The sequence below is a fragment of the Euwallacea similis genome, chromosome 23 (assembly GCF_039881205.1).
Source record: "Euwallacea similis isolate ESF13 chromosome 23, ESF131.1, whole genome shotgun sequence".
NCBI classification, from domain to species: Eukaryota; Metazoa; Arthropoda; class Insecta; order Coleoptera; family Curculionidae; genus Euwallacea; species Euwallacea similis.
In genome coordinates this window covers 589112-606261 of record NC_089631.1, presented here as the reverse complement: position 1 = coordinate 606261, position 17150 = coordinate 589112, and the positions used below count along the sequence as shown (strand labels likewise).

The following is a 17150-nucleotide window of genomic DNA, read 5'->3' as shown; positions in this document are numbered from 1 at the left end:
TGACCTTGATATTTGACATTTGAGTGACGTCACCATGGCGCAAACTCTCAAACCTAACCCACAAATCGATGATTTTTGTTTATTATTCAATTTTTTCAAACGTGCAAGTTAAAGTCAATAAATACTTCCAAAAGAACTATTTGTAATAAAACTTAAAAAAAGTTGAATTAAATTCAAGTTTAAACTTAAATGTCTTACGTGTGTGATCAATTTGGTAATAAAAATGGCCCCATACTTGCTATGGTTTCAGTTATGTTGGTAAGTGAACATTAAAATTCAATGAGAAACTGTTTGTTTTTATTTAACGATGCCAAATAATTAATTCGACACCCTCGACCATCCGAGCATTCACCCCAAGAATTATAGGAGTATTAAAAAATTAATAATGTTAAAGTTACAACAACTGAAATGAATTTACCAATGTTCTCTTAAAACTCTAAACTGTAAAAGCCAAATTATTGAATTTCCATTACCTAAGTTTAGAGGGAACATAAAGTTCATGATAACTCAGAAATAGAGGCCTTGTATTGGTTCTCAGTTTTGTTGCTGTGGAAACTAGGTTCCTAATAAAGTTATCGACAACTTTATCATTTGTGTTTGACCATCACATGCATTTCTTAAACAGTATTTTCTAGATTATAAGTGGCAGCAAGATAATTTCTTGGACATATTACCTGAAATTGGAAGATGGAGTTCAAGTATTATTTCCGTTTATGTCTTTTATATTGAATGGCACCCTGAGATATTTTTAATTCTTTTGACAGCCTGTAAAGCAGCAAACTAAAAGGTCTGTTATAGTCAAAACTGTTTTTATGGATCACTATATAAATAGATAGAAAGTTTCTAAGGTGTTAATAATATGTTAAAAGTGCAAAGATGTGAGTTTGCTTAAGGTCTATACCCAGGGTGATCAATGACAAATTTGTCACCTTTTATTAACTTTGCCCTGTTTGACCTGTTTGAATTGCCACATTTTGCCTGTATTGTCATTTACTGTTAGATAATTATTTTAATAATCCCATAATAATATTTGATTGGCTTTGCCATTTTTTCATGATATTGTATTGAAATCGTTAAATCAATGACAAAAATGTACTTTTTCATACACAAATCACACATAGGTCTTTGTGTGGAGAATTTAAATATAAATAAGATAATATACAAGTGTCACACATAAGAAGAAATGCAATGTATCATAAAGGCATATTTGATCTACTCTTACATTGAGCAGACCACAATAAACCTCATACAGCAGGAGAGGACAGTTATTATTTCACTCAATTCAATGCAATATAATAAATCTATTATATAGGATAACAGAAAAGACTTTTATTTTTGTTCTTGTGCAGGTTCTTGCAACACAATATGCCTATGCTATAAAATAAAAAGTTTAAACGATCATATGCACACTTACAGAAAATATCCGATAGGTTTACAGTTTTAAAAATAAGAATTTACAATTCGTTTTTTCTTACAATTGAACTTTTTAATGTTCTGTTTATGTTAGTAAATACAAATTTAGTCCGCATTTAGTCGCACATTTAAAAATGTTGTTTTTTAGATATAGTAAAGAGGAAAAAGAAGGAAAAATTTCAGTACTAATTTCGTTTTATCTGCCACAAAGCAAACTCTTTGAATTAAAATAATTTTTTTTCTATTTGGTGAAAGAAACGAAATTCAGAATAAGAAAAATCAGACACAAAATTCGAGTCACGCGGTGATAAGATTTTATATTCAAGTTACTTCCCAAGTGCGCAGGTGCCTTCATTATATGTCTGAGTAAAAGAGTTTTCCCAAAACATTCACCGAGGTTAGTTGTAACTCCCAGTTGAACGAACTTATTTCTGGCAAAGCGATTTAGGTTTCTGTTGTAATATAAAATATACCAGGGTCCATCTCGACTCTGGTTAAGAAATTGCAGACAAAAAATGCAAATAAAATTTGTATATACAGTTAAATTATTTATTTTATATAATAATAATTCAAATTATCAAGTGGTAATACTGGATCCTTCAAGCAAGGTTGAAATAAAACGACGCGTTTGTACGTGGTGAATAGCAAATTTAATTATAGGAAGCTAGTTTGGAAACCGTATAAACTAATTTTCAGTTTTACCGCGAACACATAAAAACCCACATTTTTGTTAGTTTCTTGTTCAAGATATGCTCTCATTTGAAATATATCGTTTAAACATATTTTTAATCGGAAGTCTATTTAAAAAAAGTCAACACTTCACCTAGATACATCCCTGGGGTGTTTAAACCACGCGGCCCTCGGTATTGATCGCTCAACTCGAAACGGCGCTTCGAATCCCATTGTTAGCTAAGAACGCCTTTCCTTATCTAATGCTACAGGTAGTTAATGCAAGTGCTACATTTTTCTGGCTTTCTTACAACTACGTAGTCTCTCCAGTAAATTAAAGGGGAATTTTGCTATTAAGCGCGAGGACAAGTTAGTAAAGCTATTGAATGAAACCTCAATCAAGTTTAGATTACGATCAATCAGGGTGACATGTCTCTATTTGAGTAGCGACTCATGGGTAAATTGGTATTGCAACATTTTTACAAATAACCATTACACGGACTTCGGACTTGGAGGGAAATCAAACTGTAGGTGAGGCGATCTGATAGGGACTGGCAAAGTTCAGATGTTCACACTGCTGCAATTATAATCTTGTTAAGATGCCATTAGCTAGACAGGAGCGGAGTTAGAAAATATTAGAGAATTGATTGGTATAGGGAAATTAGGACCGGTTAGTTAGGGAGGCATAATAGAGCACGGTTTGAGCTCTATCCATAGAGCAGAATTTTTTAAATTTCTTTATTGCCGAATTGACTAAGTATTCTGAATAATATTAACGTTAACAAGTAGAAGTAAGTTGTGTTTCATTTCAATATTTGAAAACATAGGCCGTCCCTGGTTGCTGGTACATTCAGCAGCAGCTCCGGCGATGCTCCATTGAAACAGCGGGACAGCATTCGCGGAGGAGTCTAGTTACAGGCGCCCTCGCCCACGCTAATCTTCCTGCTGTGCAACCCCTGTCCCGTTCTCCGTTTTAACAGAATACGTGTGCATGGTGAGAATATCGCCCAAATAGAATCACGCAATCCTCGTTTTTAATTGTCAGTATGGAAAACATCAATAATTATTGCATCTGAATGTCAGCCAGTTTTTCTAGAATAATACGAGTTTAAATCAATAGTTCTATTTGCTTTGTTCAGTGCCATGAGTGTTCAGTACATCGGAACTATCTGAAAGTGTTCAGTGAGATGACAGTAATTTAATTCCATTTGCGTTTAGCGGGCTTTGGCCGTGTTTCAGTGTTTCGCCAGAGTGAGTAATTTCCCGCTCAAATGCCCTTTTTGCTGAAGCCATGCATTTTTCGCAGGTGATCTAAGGCCCTATAGTAAGTAAATGTGAATGGGCCCAGGCCTGGCCTCCTGATAAGGCGGCCTAGGGCCCGCGCCATGCTCATCAAGGAGTACCGGATTCCATTGCCGCTCACAGTGGAAGAATATCGGATCGCTCAACTTTACATGATAGCGGTAAGTCCTCTTATTTATGTTAAAGCTGAGAGTTCCGAAAATGTTTTTTTAAGAAAAAAAGTCGCGAAGAGAGCAGTGGTCAAGGCAGTGGCGTTGAAATACTCATTAACGAACCGTATAGAGATGGACCCGGTGGTCAAGGACAGTACACGAAAAAGATCTATCACGTTGGAAGTCACTTACCTGGTAATAACAATATTTATTTTTTGACGAGTGCTCATGTTCAATTTTCATCGCGAATTCCACGTTTGACGATTAAGTGTGAAATGGAATGTCTGATTTTGCATTTTAAGTTTCTTTGGCAAGTTGTATCTGACAAAAGGTGTTAAAAACTGGCAATCAAAATTCTAGGATAAAACATCGCGCGTTTTTACAACTTTCTTATCTTCACCCATACAAACCAGTCATCATTACGGACTTAGAAGACGAAATTCCCGCGTGTAATTTTCTATATCCTTGTGATATACACATAATTTTTTTTAATGTAATTTAGAGCGTAAATTCATAACACATCTCGTCAAACTTAAAATATAAAAATGGCAAGGATCGCACCCACGCTATATTGCTGTTTTGTTTTCCCTTAATCAAATCAATAGTAAAACAAATCGTGTTCTAAGTTATAGGTTTCAATTCCCTTGCTTAGGCGAATATTGATCCCGCATTCTATTTTTGAACGTTGGAACCGGAATCTGGAAACCATAAAATCCGATGTTTACGTAGGCCCATCCATAATTGCTCCTGTTTATTATTCCTCTAAAGTTACAACAATAATTTGGCAAAGTGGATTTGCGTGCTGTTTTGTTGTGCGCTGATAATAATGGGGATTGCGTGACCAAATTAAAGAAACGCTGCTATCGGATCGCACGTAATTCAGAAAGCGCTGTGATCATTTTTGTTGCTGAGTAGTCAGGATTCGATACGTCCGCCAATTAAGTATGCTAGTGGATTTAGGGACATTTTCTCGCTAATATTTCATTTTGACCCAGTAAAAGACTTAAAAATGGATTGTAATTTTGCTCGAACTAAACGACACTGAGCCAATTCAGCCATTAACTTTTTTCAGTGTACATATTATCCAAACAACTAAAGCTGACATTTAACAGCGCTATTTTCGATTTTTGATGGCCACTCAAATTCGATAAAATCCAAACACCTTTCCTGATATAATTGTTAAGGCAACGTTTGTCATCTTTGTTCACAAAATTTAAACGTTGAAATTTGACATTAATTTTAATGAGATTGGAATTCTTGTTACACATCATCTCGAATAGATGACAAATCTGACACCTTCTATTTATTATTCTCTAACTACCATACTTATTAGGGTGGATTAAAAGTATTCTTCCCAAAACCGCCCTAATGGTCGAAGAGGAGGCCTGGAATGCATATCCTTACACGAAGACTAGGTACACTTGCCCCTTCGTGGAGAAATTCTATCTGGAAATCGAGACGTATTATTTCCCTGATAACGGCCACCAGGAGAACGTCTTTCATTTAAATGGGAGCGATTTGAGGAACCGGATAGTCGGTGAGAAGTCAGACTAGCCCAAACCGACAAACATTAAAAACGAATGCGAGCCTCCAAAAAAGTGTACATCAAGTGCGGCAAAGTGATCGTTTTTTCCACTGTCTCTATTTCATTATGACTTATGGAGTGTCATACTGATACAAATAAGTTTCAGCGACCATATTGCCGCACTAAGTGCGCGTTTTTTGCACGTCTGAATACGCTATAAACTTATAAATTCCCTTTTTAGATATAATCGATGTTGTGCGAGATCAGCTTTATGGAGCCGATTACCTTCACGACGAAGATCCCCTTTACTACGTATCGGAAAAGTCGGGCCGTGGCCCTTTATCTGATAACTGGGTTGAGGAATATTGGAATGAAGTCTGTGATAGAACTCAACCCACTCCATCGGGCAAAGCCATGATGTGTGCTTACAAATTGTGTAGAGTCGAGTTCCGGTATTGGGGTATGCAGACGAAAATTGAAAAGTTCATACATGACACCGGTAAGAGGGAGTTTCAGTTAAATTGCATAATAAAAATTGTAAATGTAGCTCTGCGGAAAACGATGCTGCGAGCCCACAGGCAAGCATGGGCTTGGCAGGATGAATGGCACGGCCTTAGCATGGCTGATATAAGAGAAATCGAAAGACAGACCCAACTGGCTCTTAAAAGAAAAATGGGGCAAGTGGACGATGAAATTGGTAAGCTCATAGTGTCACTGCAAGCGATCCTAGTGTAAACATGGAATTTTATAGATGAGGATGACAATTTGAATAGTACCTCTAAAGAAGACCCAGGGAAAACTTTAGCAGCCACACTGGGTAGTATTGAGGTAACTGAAGACAGCCCTCTTCTAGGCAAAAACCCGAATGTTCCTAGGATACGAACTGCAGGCAGTCCAGACGCCGAGGCTTCAAAAGATGATACTTCTACAATACCCATAAAGTTCGTTAATCGTTTTTTAGTTATGGCAGATTTTAATGAAATTTGCTACTTGTAGACGTGAAGATAGAAAACTTCCCAGAAACTTGCACTCTCCCAGTTCAGCTTCAGTGAAGAGTTTCGATCTGCAAGTAGCCAATTGGCGCATTGAGACGTTAGGCAGGGAGTCCGACTCGGAGTCCGATGAAGAATTTTTCGATTGTGAAGGTTTTTTAATTAGAGCCGATTAGTGATTTCTGAGCTTAAAGTGTTTATTTAGCAGATACTTCTTCTTTGGCTAGATGGAGCTCTTTAGAGTTATTATCAGAAGAAGACTTAGAAACGGGTTCTCCGACGTATGCGGGAAATAATCGTAATGTTTCTTACTTAATCCTAAGTTCTTTAACAACTTCCATAAATATATAATTTTCAGAACAAACAGACGATAGTATATTCTCTTCATCATTCCTACAAAGAGTGGCAAGTGAAAGGACGAATAGAAAAACACTGCAAAAGGCCAAAGTCGGTTCTGTGGATATATCCAGACCGGATTCTCCCAACATCTTCCATGCCCCGTGCAGCACCTCGGTGTTGATGCTGGTTCTGCATGCCGGTAGTGTTTTAGATGCCAACGTGGATATGGCAGCTAAGAAGTCGGATGTCACCACATTCAAGGGGGCTTTCGAGTCAGTTATGCGGCAGCATTATCCGTCTTTAGTGGGGCATATTGCCGTCAAGTTGGTGTCGTGTCCTTCTGTGTGCACTGAAAGTTTGGGAGTATTGTCTAGGTGAGTTTCTATGGAAATTAGCCATTATGATAACAAAATATACACAATCTGTTAACCATAAGAACACCGTTTTTAACTCAATATTTTCTGTTGATTGAAACAATATGTCTGCGCAAAGTCCGGAAATATATACACATTATATACATTTCTTTTTAAATTTCAGTCTTAGTCCGTATAGTTTCGATGTTTCTCCCTCATGTACTGATGTTCCCCAAGTAACGCACGATTCAATCCCTATCGGAGCGATTCCTATCCTAGCGACCAGCAACTCAGACTATCAAGAGTCGGTATCCCGGACAATCGCCGCTACGAATGCCGTTTACCAAGGTAGTAAGCATAATTGAAAACTGTTCTATTTAATTTTTTGGGAATGGTAATTTCAGACTTTTTGATATCCGAGGAAGGCCAAGGATTCACCGGTCAAATATGTTTCGTAGCAGATTCTTTAGGTTCCATTTTAGCTTACGATGCCTTATGTCGGAGTAGCGATGGTAAATCAAGGCATGGGAGCGAGAATAGCATACTGGATGACCATAAAGGTCTTATTTTCCTGTTTGTAGAAAAACGACTTTAATTAATTAAAATTCCAGATGATTATCTGAATGATAGTATGCATTTAAGTACGCGCAATCCTAGGAGACGCTCGTCCTCAACTAGCGATGCCAGCCACATTAAGCTGGAGTTTGAAGTGTCCGATTTTTTCCTATTCGGCAGTCCTTTAGCTTTAGTACTTGCCTATCGAAGACTGTCTGCGCCAGATGAAAAATCAGGTACTTTTGGGATGAAATGTAAAATATATAGAAATTCATATTTTATTTTCTGTGAAGGTCAAATAAGCCGTCCATCGTGCCACCAGGTTTACAATATGTTTCATCCCACCGACCCTGTGGCCTCTAGGTTGGAACCCCTAATTTCGGCTCGATTCTCTATTCTGCCACCCATGAATGTGCCCCGATACGCCAAGTATCCTTTAGGCAATGGACAATCATATCATTTATGTGCGTCTCTTTTCTGTTGATTAATCTTTTAATTATTATATGTATTTCTTAGTCGAAATCCTGCAAACAAATCCTCAAATCTTCAACGATCAAGTGCTCCCCAGGCGTTTATCCGAAGTTTCAATTCAAAGTACCGTGTCAGGGCTAATCGAGTCAATTCCGTTGCAAACTATAAACAATCGTAAGTTTGGTGTTAGTACGTCTGAAAACAAGAACTAAACAATTATATTGATGAAATAATGCAGTTCAGCATAAATGGTGGGGTGGCAAAAGGATGGATTATGCTCTGTATTGTCCTGAAGGTTTGTCAAATTTTCCCACAAACGCTCTTCCTCACCTGTTTCACGCGAGTTATTGGGAAAGTTGCGATGTAATAGCGTTTATATTGAGGCAAGTGGGCGGATTAGAGGGACTTGCTAGCGGAGTGGGAGTTGAAGAGGGACGCGAGAGCACTTTTAGACCTGGTCAACCTAGGGAAAAGTGGACCAAGAAGAGGACATCGGTGAAACTAAAAGTAAGTTGCTGCGGGAATTAATTTATCTATATAATTTTATTTACGCCTATTTGTTACTTCTTACGTAGAATGTAACAGCAAATCACCGTGCTAACGATATAATAGTAAGAGAAGGTGCTGCTCAAACCTTGGTAGCCACCTTCAAATATGGACCTTTGGACATGATAACTTTAACTGGTGAGAAGGTAGACATTCACATAATGAAAGACCCGCCTTCAGGGGAATGGATCCTTCTGGCCACCGAAATTACCGATAAAAATGGAAGGATTAGTCATACGATCGGCGAGGCTCAGAGTGTCGGGTACGGGCTGTATCCTATTAAAGTAAGCCTAGATCATAGTATGTAGAAAATATTCTCTTCAAGCACACTTTTGCGTAATAACAGATGATAGTACGTGGTGATCATACGAGTGTAGACTTTTTCCTGGCCGTGGTTCCACCGAAAACGGAAACCGTGGTGTTTAGTATAGACGGTTCTTTTACGGCAAGTGTGTCAGTTACGGGGCGAGATCCGAAAGTCAGAGCTGGAGCTGTGGATGTCGTAAGGTAAGTCGTAAGATGTGTATTTTTACAATGCAAGAGAATCTCAATATTTCTTAAATAAAATGAAATAGTGCCTAATTGTCGTAAATAAAACTTTTTTGCGTTTTTACCTATTATTTGTCCTATCACAATCACAATATTGAAAGGCATTGGCAAGAACTGGGCTACCTTATAATCTACATAACCGGACGACCGGACATGCAACATCGAAAAGTTGTTTCTTGGCTGTCGCAACACAACTTCCCGCACGGACTTGTTTCCTTCGCCGATGGATTTACCACCGGACCATTAAGCCATAAGGCTGCTTACCTTAATAATCTAATACAGGTATCTTTATCTTATTGAAATCTAAAGAAAAAAAAACATTTCATTGGGTTGATTTGTTGTCTAGAATCATGGGGTTATAATCCACACGGCTTATGGCAGCGCCAAAGATATAAGTGTGTACACTAACATCGGTCTTAAGCCCAAACAAATCTACATAGTGGGTAAAGCGTCCAAAAAACAGCAAAGTCAGGCCACAGTGCTCTTGGACGGTTACGCTGTACATTTAGCAACCTTGATGGCTCATGGAGGTTCTAGGCCTGCCCAAGGAAATGCCAGAATGGTGATTCCTCGAGGGTACTTTGGGCTATCAGGGCAGACGATTAACCGAAGGAGAAGGTACTATTTAATAATTTTACCTACAGCTTTTAGTGGTATATGACATGTTAAGTAGGTGAAATAATTTACAATTGCAATTTTCTTCTCATTGCCACTTTCATCTATTAATATGTAGTTACGGGTGTAGTTATTGGGGTGCGATTGACGAAAATTAAATTAGATAGATAAACGCTTAATTTAACTTCTGATGCCATTGAATGCAATCAATGTTTTTCAGCTACGATCAAGGAGGGATTTCTTCCCCGGTGAGAAATAGCGTGGCGGTTTCTACCGCCGCCTTTCTGAAACGCAAAGTTTACGTTACTCACAAGTAAACTTGTGTCGGCAATGGTTTTTCCCCGACAAGGTGAACGAATTGAAGTGGACGAAAATGTCACCTGATATGGCTCGTTCTCCTATTGTGCACAGTTCGCCCGTTATTGTAGATTCGAGTTGTGACTGTTGTAGAGGGTGAATTAATTTTATTCTCGAGAGTGGCATTTTAATGGAGATGGATCATATAATGAAAGGGTCCCTCTTTTCATCTAATGTGCTGGAGTAATTTTGGTTATGAGGTTCTATCTCTCCCAGAGGCTCAAAAGAAACCTGCTAGATACATACGAATTTGGGTAACGAGCTTAAAAATTAATTCACCCTTTAATTCATCATAATGTTGTATTCAGCACGAAATTCGCGTCATTGTCGTCTTTTAAAACCTTTAAAATTACTACAAATATTGCCGTTCAAAAAGGTTAGTTTTCCATTAAAGTACAACTCAATTTACGTTTTCTCCATCAATATGGAGATTTTATATGCTCTTTACTAAAAAAAAGGGTTTTCCCCTATTTTTTTACAAATGCGTGGCCTAATTCAATGATTCCAATGTTCGCCGTTTAGTAACCATATTGTGGTGGTGTGTTTTTTAGACATATCGGAATTCATATGCCAGTCTATCGGAATTGTTTACAAAAATAACAACTTCCAATATATTTAGCAAATTTCATAATTATTTCCGATAGGGCAATTAAAAATTCAACTTTTCTATCCCTTGATATTTTTTCCTTACTCCCTTCATTTTCGAGTTTAACGTTAAAATCCAAAGTTTCGTACGTCTCCGAACCAACTTAGTACAAGTCAAACCATAAAATCTATGAAACTTTTTTAAAATAATTTATGCTCGTCATGGGTCACAAAAAAACCTCTGTGAATACTTCAGTCCAAGATTTTCCGGTTGTAAATAGAAAGGACATTACAAAGAGGAAACCCTTTATATGCATGGTCAAAAATGTTATTTTTCAGTGATACTATTAAGTGAGAGTGATTTCTTCTAATCAGTCTTTTTGAATTTTTCTTTAATTTACGGTAAAATGAAACTGGCATTGAGACAAAGGCCGACTCTGTATATGATAATAGCATCACAACAAAATAAATTAAATATATTCATTTGAACCGGCTTAATTGTATCAGTATCCGTAGGGCAGGAGCTTATTCAGTAGGTAGAGGTTTGTGCTAAGTTGTTGTTTTGACTGTATCCCTGTTGTTTTGTAGTGCACTCGAATGATTGGAAAACATAATATTGCGTACTTTGATCAATATGTAGGTAACAACGATTAATGTGCTTCAGGTAGTTTGCTGTAACGTATTATTGTTATTATTCAACCGCCCGAATTTACTCAAATATAATGGTTTTCTTGCGGGTTTTCTTATTGTTTCAGAAGCTCCATATTAAACCTGTAATAAACGCCATTATAATTACCTCAGAGATATACTTACAAAAAACAATTCGAGCGATTTGTATGATAGAATTTTTTGACAATTTTAGGTCGGCTAAACGGGCGACATCCTACCCGATCTCCACTGAAACCCCTCCTCAGACGGTGGAGCGATCGCTGAGTGCTAAGCGCTATCACATACCGAAGCCAGTGCTGTCTTTGACTCCGAGTAGTAATTAGCAATTTAGAGACCTAAAGGTTAAGGAATTAGTGCAATATTTTTGTCGTCGAAGTAGTGAATGCTATTTAAGACTGGCGTTATAAGCTGTATTTTCTCAGGTATCTTATTTTCCCTGCTATTACTTTGAAGAGGCCATCAGTATGTGCCATTTTAATTTGGGTTTCCCAGTCATTTAGTGGCAACTACGCCTTGTTTTTGTTAAGGTAAGCGTGCTCTTTGACTTAGTCAAATACTCTAGCTTTTCGTGCTATGCCATAATCAGTTTCTTACAAGACGTATTAATTTAGAAGAAGAAATCTCTGTATAATAATTTTTCAATCTCACCAACTCAACCTGTTGCCTTTATGCTAGTTAGAGATAAGTAGCGTACCTATCTGGCTTTTACCCTATGCATAGGGACTGTTTAAAAGGAAATGTCATATAATTTTCATATTTGCACCTATTTTGTTATTAGTTTACTATTCGGAACTGCTATAAATCGTAATTTACATATATATTTACATGATACATAGGGAACGGCGTACTATAGACCGGCGGCATTGATCTGAAAGAAAACACCACAAAAAACTATCATTGGAGGGACAACGTAATGTTTGATTTTTATCTTCGGCTCAAATTATTTCATTACCATTTTTGTTAATAGAATTACAGTGTTACAAACAAGCAGAAGTTTTGCAATCAGAATTAGAGATTGTAGCAATGAAGACTCTCACTGCTCTTCCTGTTAGCTAGCAAGAAAATATCAGATTTTAAGGTATGTAATATGTATTTCGTCAAACCCTTTTGCATTCTTGAAGAAATTATTGTATATAAAACAATATTCTATACATACCCTAGTTTCTATTTTTTTCCAAGTATTTTTATAAAAAATATATTTTGAAAATAATTATAAAAATCGCTTATTCAAGACAGTCTGTTTAAGAAGTATTAATTCCTACGTGACAATATTTTATTATTGGATACTCACCCATTCTTTTAATTAATTACATAATATAAGCAAAGGAAGGCAGTTAATGATACCTAACAGGAACAAATATCTTAATGAATGAATATGGACCTAGGGCTGGAGGTAGCAATAACTGTCTCCGTGTCTTACATTTCCTATTGCAGCAAATAATGTAGGGGTACCACAGAATTTGTTGTTTTCGGGGGACCTCGTCCTCAAAGATAATCATTTATGAAAATTCTGTTATTTGTTATTTCTTAAAATAAAGAGTTATATCTAGTAAAATTATACATATTCATTAAATGTGCATTAAATGATAATCATATGTATTAAAGATGGTTTACGGTAACGAGACAGTTGTAAAATATACAGAATAGATTATTGTTAGAAACAATTTGTGATTCATTTTATTACGTATCCAAGTGGAAAGTGTTTCGTTTTTATCCGGAACAACAGAACTTTGATGGATATATTAAAATTTAATCAAATGGGCTTCACAGTACTACAAGACTTGGCGTCCAAATGTAACTTTATGCAAAATGATTAAAAAAATACCTTGATTCGCTTGGCAAGACAACCGAATGTTTATTAATTGGTTGCATGAAACTGAACTTGAGTAAATTGTGGTTTTATAAAAATTCAGGTACTATATTTTCAAACCTTTTTGAGATTTTAGGATTTCTTGCACAGTCTGCCAATGCTACACAACGGGGTCCGGCAAAGTAACACCTCCTTCGGAGCAATGCATGGAAGAGATTGATCTCCATCTAATTCAACGAGGACCAGAGACTTCACTGGTTCTTCTTCGTGGGCCCCTGTCCTCACATTTGTACATTTGGCAATAGGTACAAAGGCATATTTCAGAGTCACCTTTCGAAGAACGTGTGTACGAAGGACCATCGAGGTTCATCAACAACGATGATTTTTTTGTCCGCGACGCCCTCCGAAAAGAAACAGTGAATGAACATTTGCCGTTAACTGCCCTGATCTGAAAAAGCACAAAACTCACTGTCATCGCACATTGTCTATTAAGTCCATTAACTAATTAACCACCGTTCATGTACTCTATCATTAAAATATTACTTACCTCTATTGGCTTAAAGGTCTAATACTAGTACCAATATGCTGCTGGGAAAAAGACGCAGAAAAAATACTTGAATGAATTCCTTATAAAGAATAATTTAATTCTTTTGCAATAGGCTGTACCTGGTGATAATACATTAAGTTTAATAAATTGGTTCGATTTATCTTATCGCGATGATCGTGGTGGTTTATTAGTGTGGAAATATAGAAAGTGGGTTAAGTGGTCTGCACACAAGATTTCAGTTTATTTTAAAACGAAATACCCGAAATATCTTTTGATTGGGGGAAAACTTAAAATAATAAAAAAAGTCTATTTGGATATATAGGGGGAAGTTTAATTTGACATTAGGGAGAATTGTATAAGCCACCCCCAGCTACCCTTGCTTTAATATTTCAAATGGTAGCCCTTATTGAATGGCACATCATTACAAGTGGCATTCAATTTGTTATGTAACTATCAAGAAAACTGAAATCGGCTAATGAAGTAGGAAGTTAGAAGGAAAAATATGTATTATACTAGTGCAGGCCTAAAATATCTTTGCTACAAAAAAACAAAATAAAATATTGCAAAAACGCATGTTTTTGATACTTTTACAAATAGTTAAATTTTTAAATTTGAATTGTTATTTTTTTATTGTTAGTTTTATATCGAAACCGCCATTTTAAAATGGGATATATCTTAGCTGAAAGAACAGAAAACATTTTCCTTTATGGAGCTGAAAATAGATACGCTCGTAAAACCGCAATAGCATTCAATGAGAAACATCAAGAGTGGGATATAAGTACGTGAAGGAGTTGTTGCGTAAATTTCAGGAAACTGGAATTATGGACGAAGCATATCAAATTAAAGTACTAAGCCACTTCACTGTAGATCCAACTTTGTCTATTAGGAAAGTCACTAAGCTAGCAAGTATTCTAATTGGTTCCGTGCACAAAGCATTCAGAATGAACAAGTTTTTTCCGTACAAAATGCAAATGTTGCACCAACTCAGTACAGACTATTATGATTGAAGGATCCAATTTTCAGTAATATTTCTTACAAGGTGGGCGTACGGTCAACACTGCAAATATCGCAGAAAAAAGCATTCACGTTTTGCTTCATAATCTGTCCCATTATTTTACAGTTACATGCAGGGAAGGCATGTAACTGTAAAATGGTTCGTGTAGGAAATCTCGGGAACTATAGTAGAAAAATGAATAAAGCACTCTTAATTTTCGTCCCAAAAACAGAAATATATTTCTTTATAGTTTCAATAACTTATCAACAAAATGTTTACACAAATATTTGAAAATAAAAATCAAATTTTCCGATTTTGCAGTATCATCTGCTTCAATTTAGGCCTGTTTACTTTTTCTGTAATGGTCATCGGAAAACTATCAACAAACGTGACTCCTTCTCGCAATCTAAAATATGTAGATAAAACTCAACTTGTTTGCTTTGCACTGGAAGAGGAGTGACTATTGTTAGAATTATAAATGATAACTTTTTTAGATTACTCAATCACAATGCTCTCATGACGAAAATAAGTAGCTAAGTAGAACTTATCATTATTATTTACTATATGCATACGTAAATAACGTTGGGAAACAGTTATTATCTTATCTTCATAACCCAGACATTTAAACTTCTCACCTTTCATAATCTTGAACCTTCGAGTTCACATAATTAACGATATCTTCTTCTGTCACATTATCTGCACCTTCCTTCAGCTGTACAACTCCCATTATCTTCTCTCCTATTCCCTTGTGTGGAATCGTTATTGCTACAGCATTTTTCACTGCTGGATGGCTTAACAGCACTTTTTCAACACGATGTAAGAATACATAGTGGCCGTTCCATCTAAAATTTCTTCACTATTCCTAGGCTTGAAAAAAATGATTTATCACCTTAGATTGTTTTTAATCCTGTCTACAACATAGAAGCAGAAATCTTCGTCAAAGTAGACCAAATCTCCTGACATGAAGAAGCCTTCTTTGTCAAAGGAAACTGAGGCATCCTTGTTGTAGAAAGATCTAAATATTTTCTTTCCTTTTAGGTAAAGTTCTCCGTGTTGGTTTGGACCACATATTTTTCCAGTTTCCACATCTATGACCTTGTAGTATAATCCATCGACTGGCATTCCACAAGATTGAGGTTTAAGATTGAGGAACTCTTTTGATTTCGGGATATGATGATTGAACGATGTAACTATACCACACTCAGTCATACCGTACGTTTGACAAATAGTTACATCTACGAAAAATATATTTCATTCCAGAAATATTTGACAATCCAGTAGATTCATACTTGGTATAAGCTCCCTTAATTTGTTTATAAAATCAGTAGACAAAATATAAGAACCGGAACTAATTTTTGACAAACTGGAAGTATCCAGATGTTCAGGTTTTACTGATTCTAAAAGTTCTTCACACTCCTGAGGCGTCAAGAAAACGTCTGTAACCTATTTAGATTTGAGTTTTGTAGACTGAAAATTTTTATTAACATACGTGATATTTGTCAGTCATTTTCCAGAATTCTTGAGCATAAAACTTGTCCCTCAGAAGTCGACACCCTCCTATTAAAATATTTATTATCAAATCAATAGTTGTAGCGATCCCGTACCACCTGGTGTACTTCAGGGAAACTGAGCCTACTGGGTGGTTGTTGAATTGGTAATAGATTGGTGTCAACGCTTCGGGGTCAGAACTAAAAGTAATATTGATAACCTCTCAAGTATTGCACTCCAACAAAATTTAGTCCAACCAAATGTGTAATCCAAGGAGGTAATAGTGACTAAGACATATAGCCTTAGGAGTACCAGTGCTTCCACTACTAAAATGTATCATAGAAGTAATGCTCAGATCTTCTATATCAATTGGCACGAACTCTTCTTTGTTTTCCAAAAAGTTCTTTTCGAATTGCTCCCCAAACATTATTATTTCAACGTCAATCCCTGCACGCTTCAGAGCCCTGGCTATCATATCCTTAGATTCAACTACATAAAACATAGTGTTAATTTGGTATAGCGCTTTTTACTATCGCTAACCAGTGGTAAAGACGATTTTTGGCGAGACTTGCTCGAAAAACTCAGCGTTTTCCTCCTCTGTATTAACAGTGACTACACTAAAGGAAATGCACCCCAGGAACTGAGCGGCAATGAGAGGGATACACGCATTTATGTTCTCCTTATTTGAACACATAGCAATTGTATCTTGGGGTTGAAACCCTCGTTTTCGGAGGGCTGAGGCGGTCGCCATACATTTGTCCAGGACATCTGAGTACGTGTCCCATTCTCCATTTACAGTGTTAATCTCGTGTCAAAGGAAAATTTTAAATGATGGATTTAGATGGTATCGGAATAGGTACTTACCACTGCAATTCTGTCATGATATTTCTTGCAAAAGTTAAACAACACCTTGCCAATACCGCCGCATTTTTCGTCATAGTTGAGATCTGGAGTTTTAATAACTCCATCTTCGAAAATCATTGTGAAGAGCAAGGAAAAATGGATTAAAATAGTGAGTTTACTCACAAAAGTTTTGTTTACTCGTGATCGTCTTCTGAGGAACTGTTCATAGATATAAAGTTGTATTATTAATAAAATAAAACCAATCTTGATAGGATCTAATATTTGTGGATTATTGAGTGTTTTCGATGTTGAAATTTTTATCTGAAGTATAATATCGTATATTTATGGTGAACAAACACTAAATTGGAAACAGGTG

The 17150-nt window shown here is 36.5% G+C and overlaps 2 protein-coding genes across 3 annotated transcripts; one reads left to right on the top strand and one right to left on the bottom strand.

Annotated features, from left to right (window-relative positions):
- The first annotated feature begins 43 nt into the window (after positions 1–43).
- On the top strand, positions 44–12756 carry rdgB (retinal degeneration B). Its single transcript, XM_066401805.1, has 22 exons — positions 44–258; positions 2910–3333; positions 3389–3545; positions 3599–3731; positions 4870–5073; positions 5303–5560; positions 5609–5758; positions 5813–6002; positions 6058–6206; positions 6262–6351; positions 6412–6766; positions 6930–7093; positions 7150–7305; positions 7357–7536; positions 7594–7764; positions 7817–7945; positions 8010–8278; positions 8347–8601; positions 8664–8824; positions 8968–9148; positions 9213–9484; positions 11286–12756. The coding sequence occupies exons 3-22, from the start codon at positions 3468–3470 to the stop codon at positions 11413–11415; spliced, it is 3675 nt and encodes a 1224-aa protein (XP_066257902.1). The 5' UTR covers positions 44–258; positions 2910–3333; positions 3389–3467; the 3' UTR covers positions 11416–12756.
- Positions 12757–14663: 1907 nt separating this feature from the next.
- Positions 14664–17005, bottom strand: LOC136416391 (luciferin 4-monooxygenase-like). 2 transcript variants are annotated; one of them, XM_066401528.1, is made up of 8 exons: positions 16796–17005; positions 16472–16736; positions 16189–16420; positions 15933–16131; positions 15733–15886; positions 15333–15678; positions 15079–15285; positions 14664–14849 (listed from the first exon to the last, which is right to left on the bottom strand). In XM_066401528.1, exons 1-8 carry the CDS (start codon positions 16910–16912, stop codon positions 14744–14746), a joined length of 1626 nt encoding a protein of 541 aa, XP_066257625.1. In that variant the 5' UTR covers positions 16913–17005; the 3' UTR covers positions 14664–14743. The 2 variants fall into 2 exon arrangements, with proteins under 2 accessions (XP_066257625.1, XP_066257626.1); XM_066401529.1 differs by having other exon boundaries at positions 14764–14888.
- Positions 17006–17150: the final 145 nt, after the last annotated feature.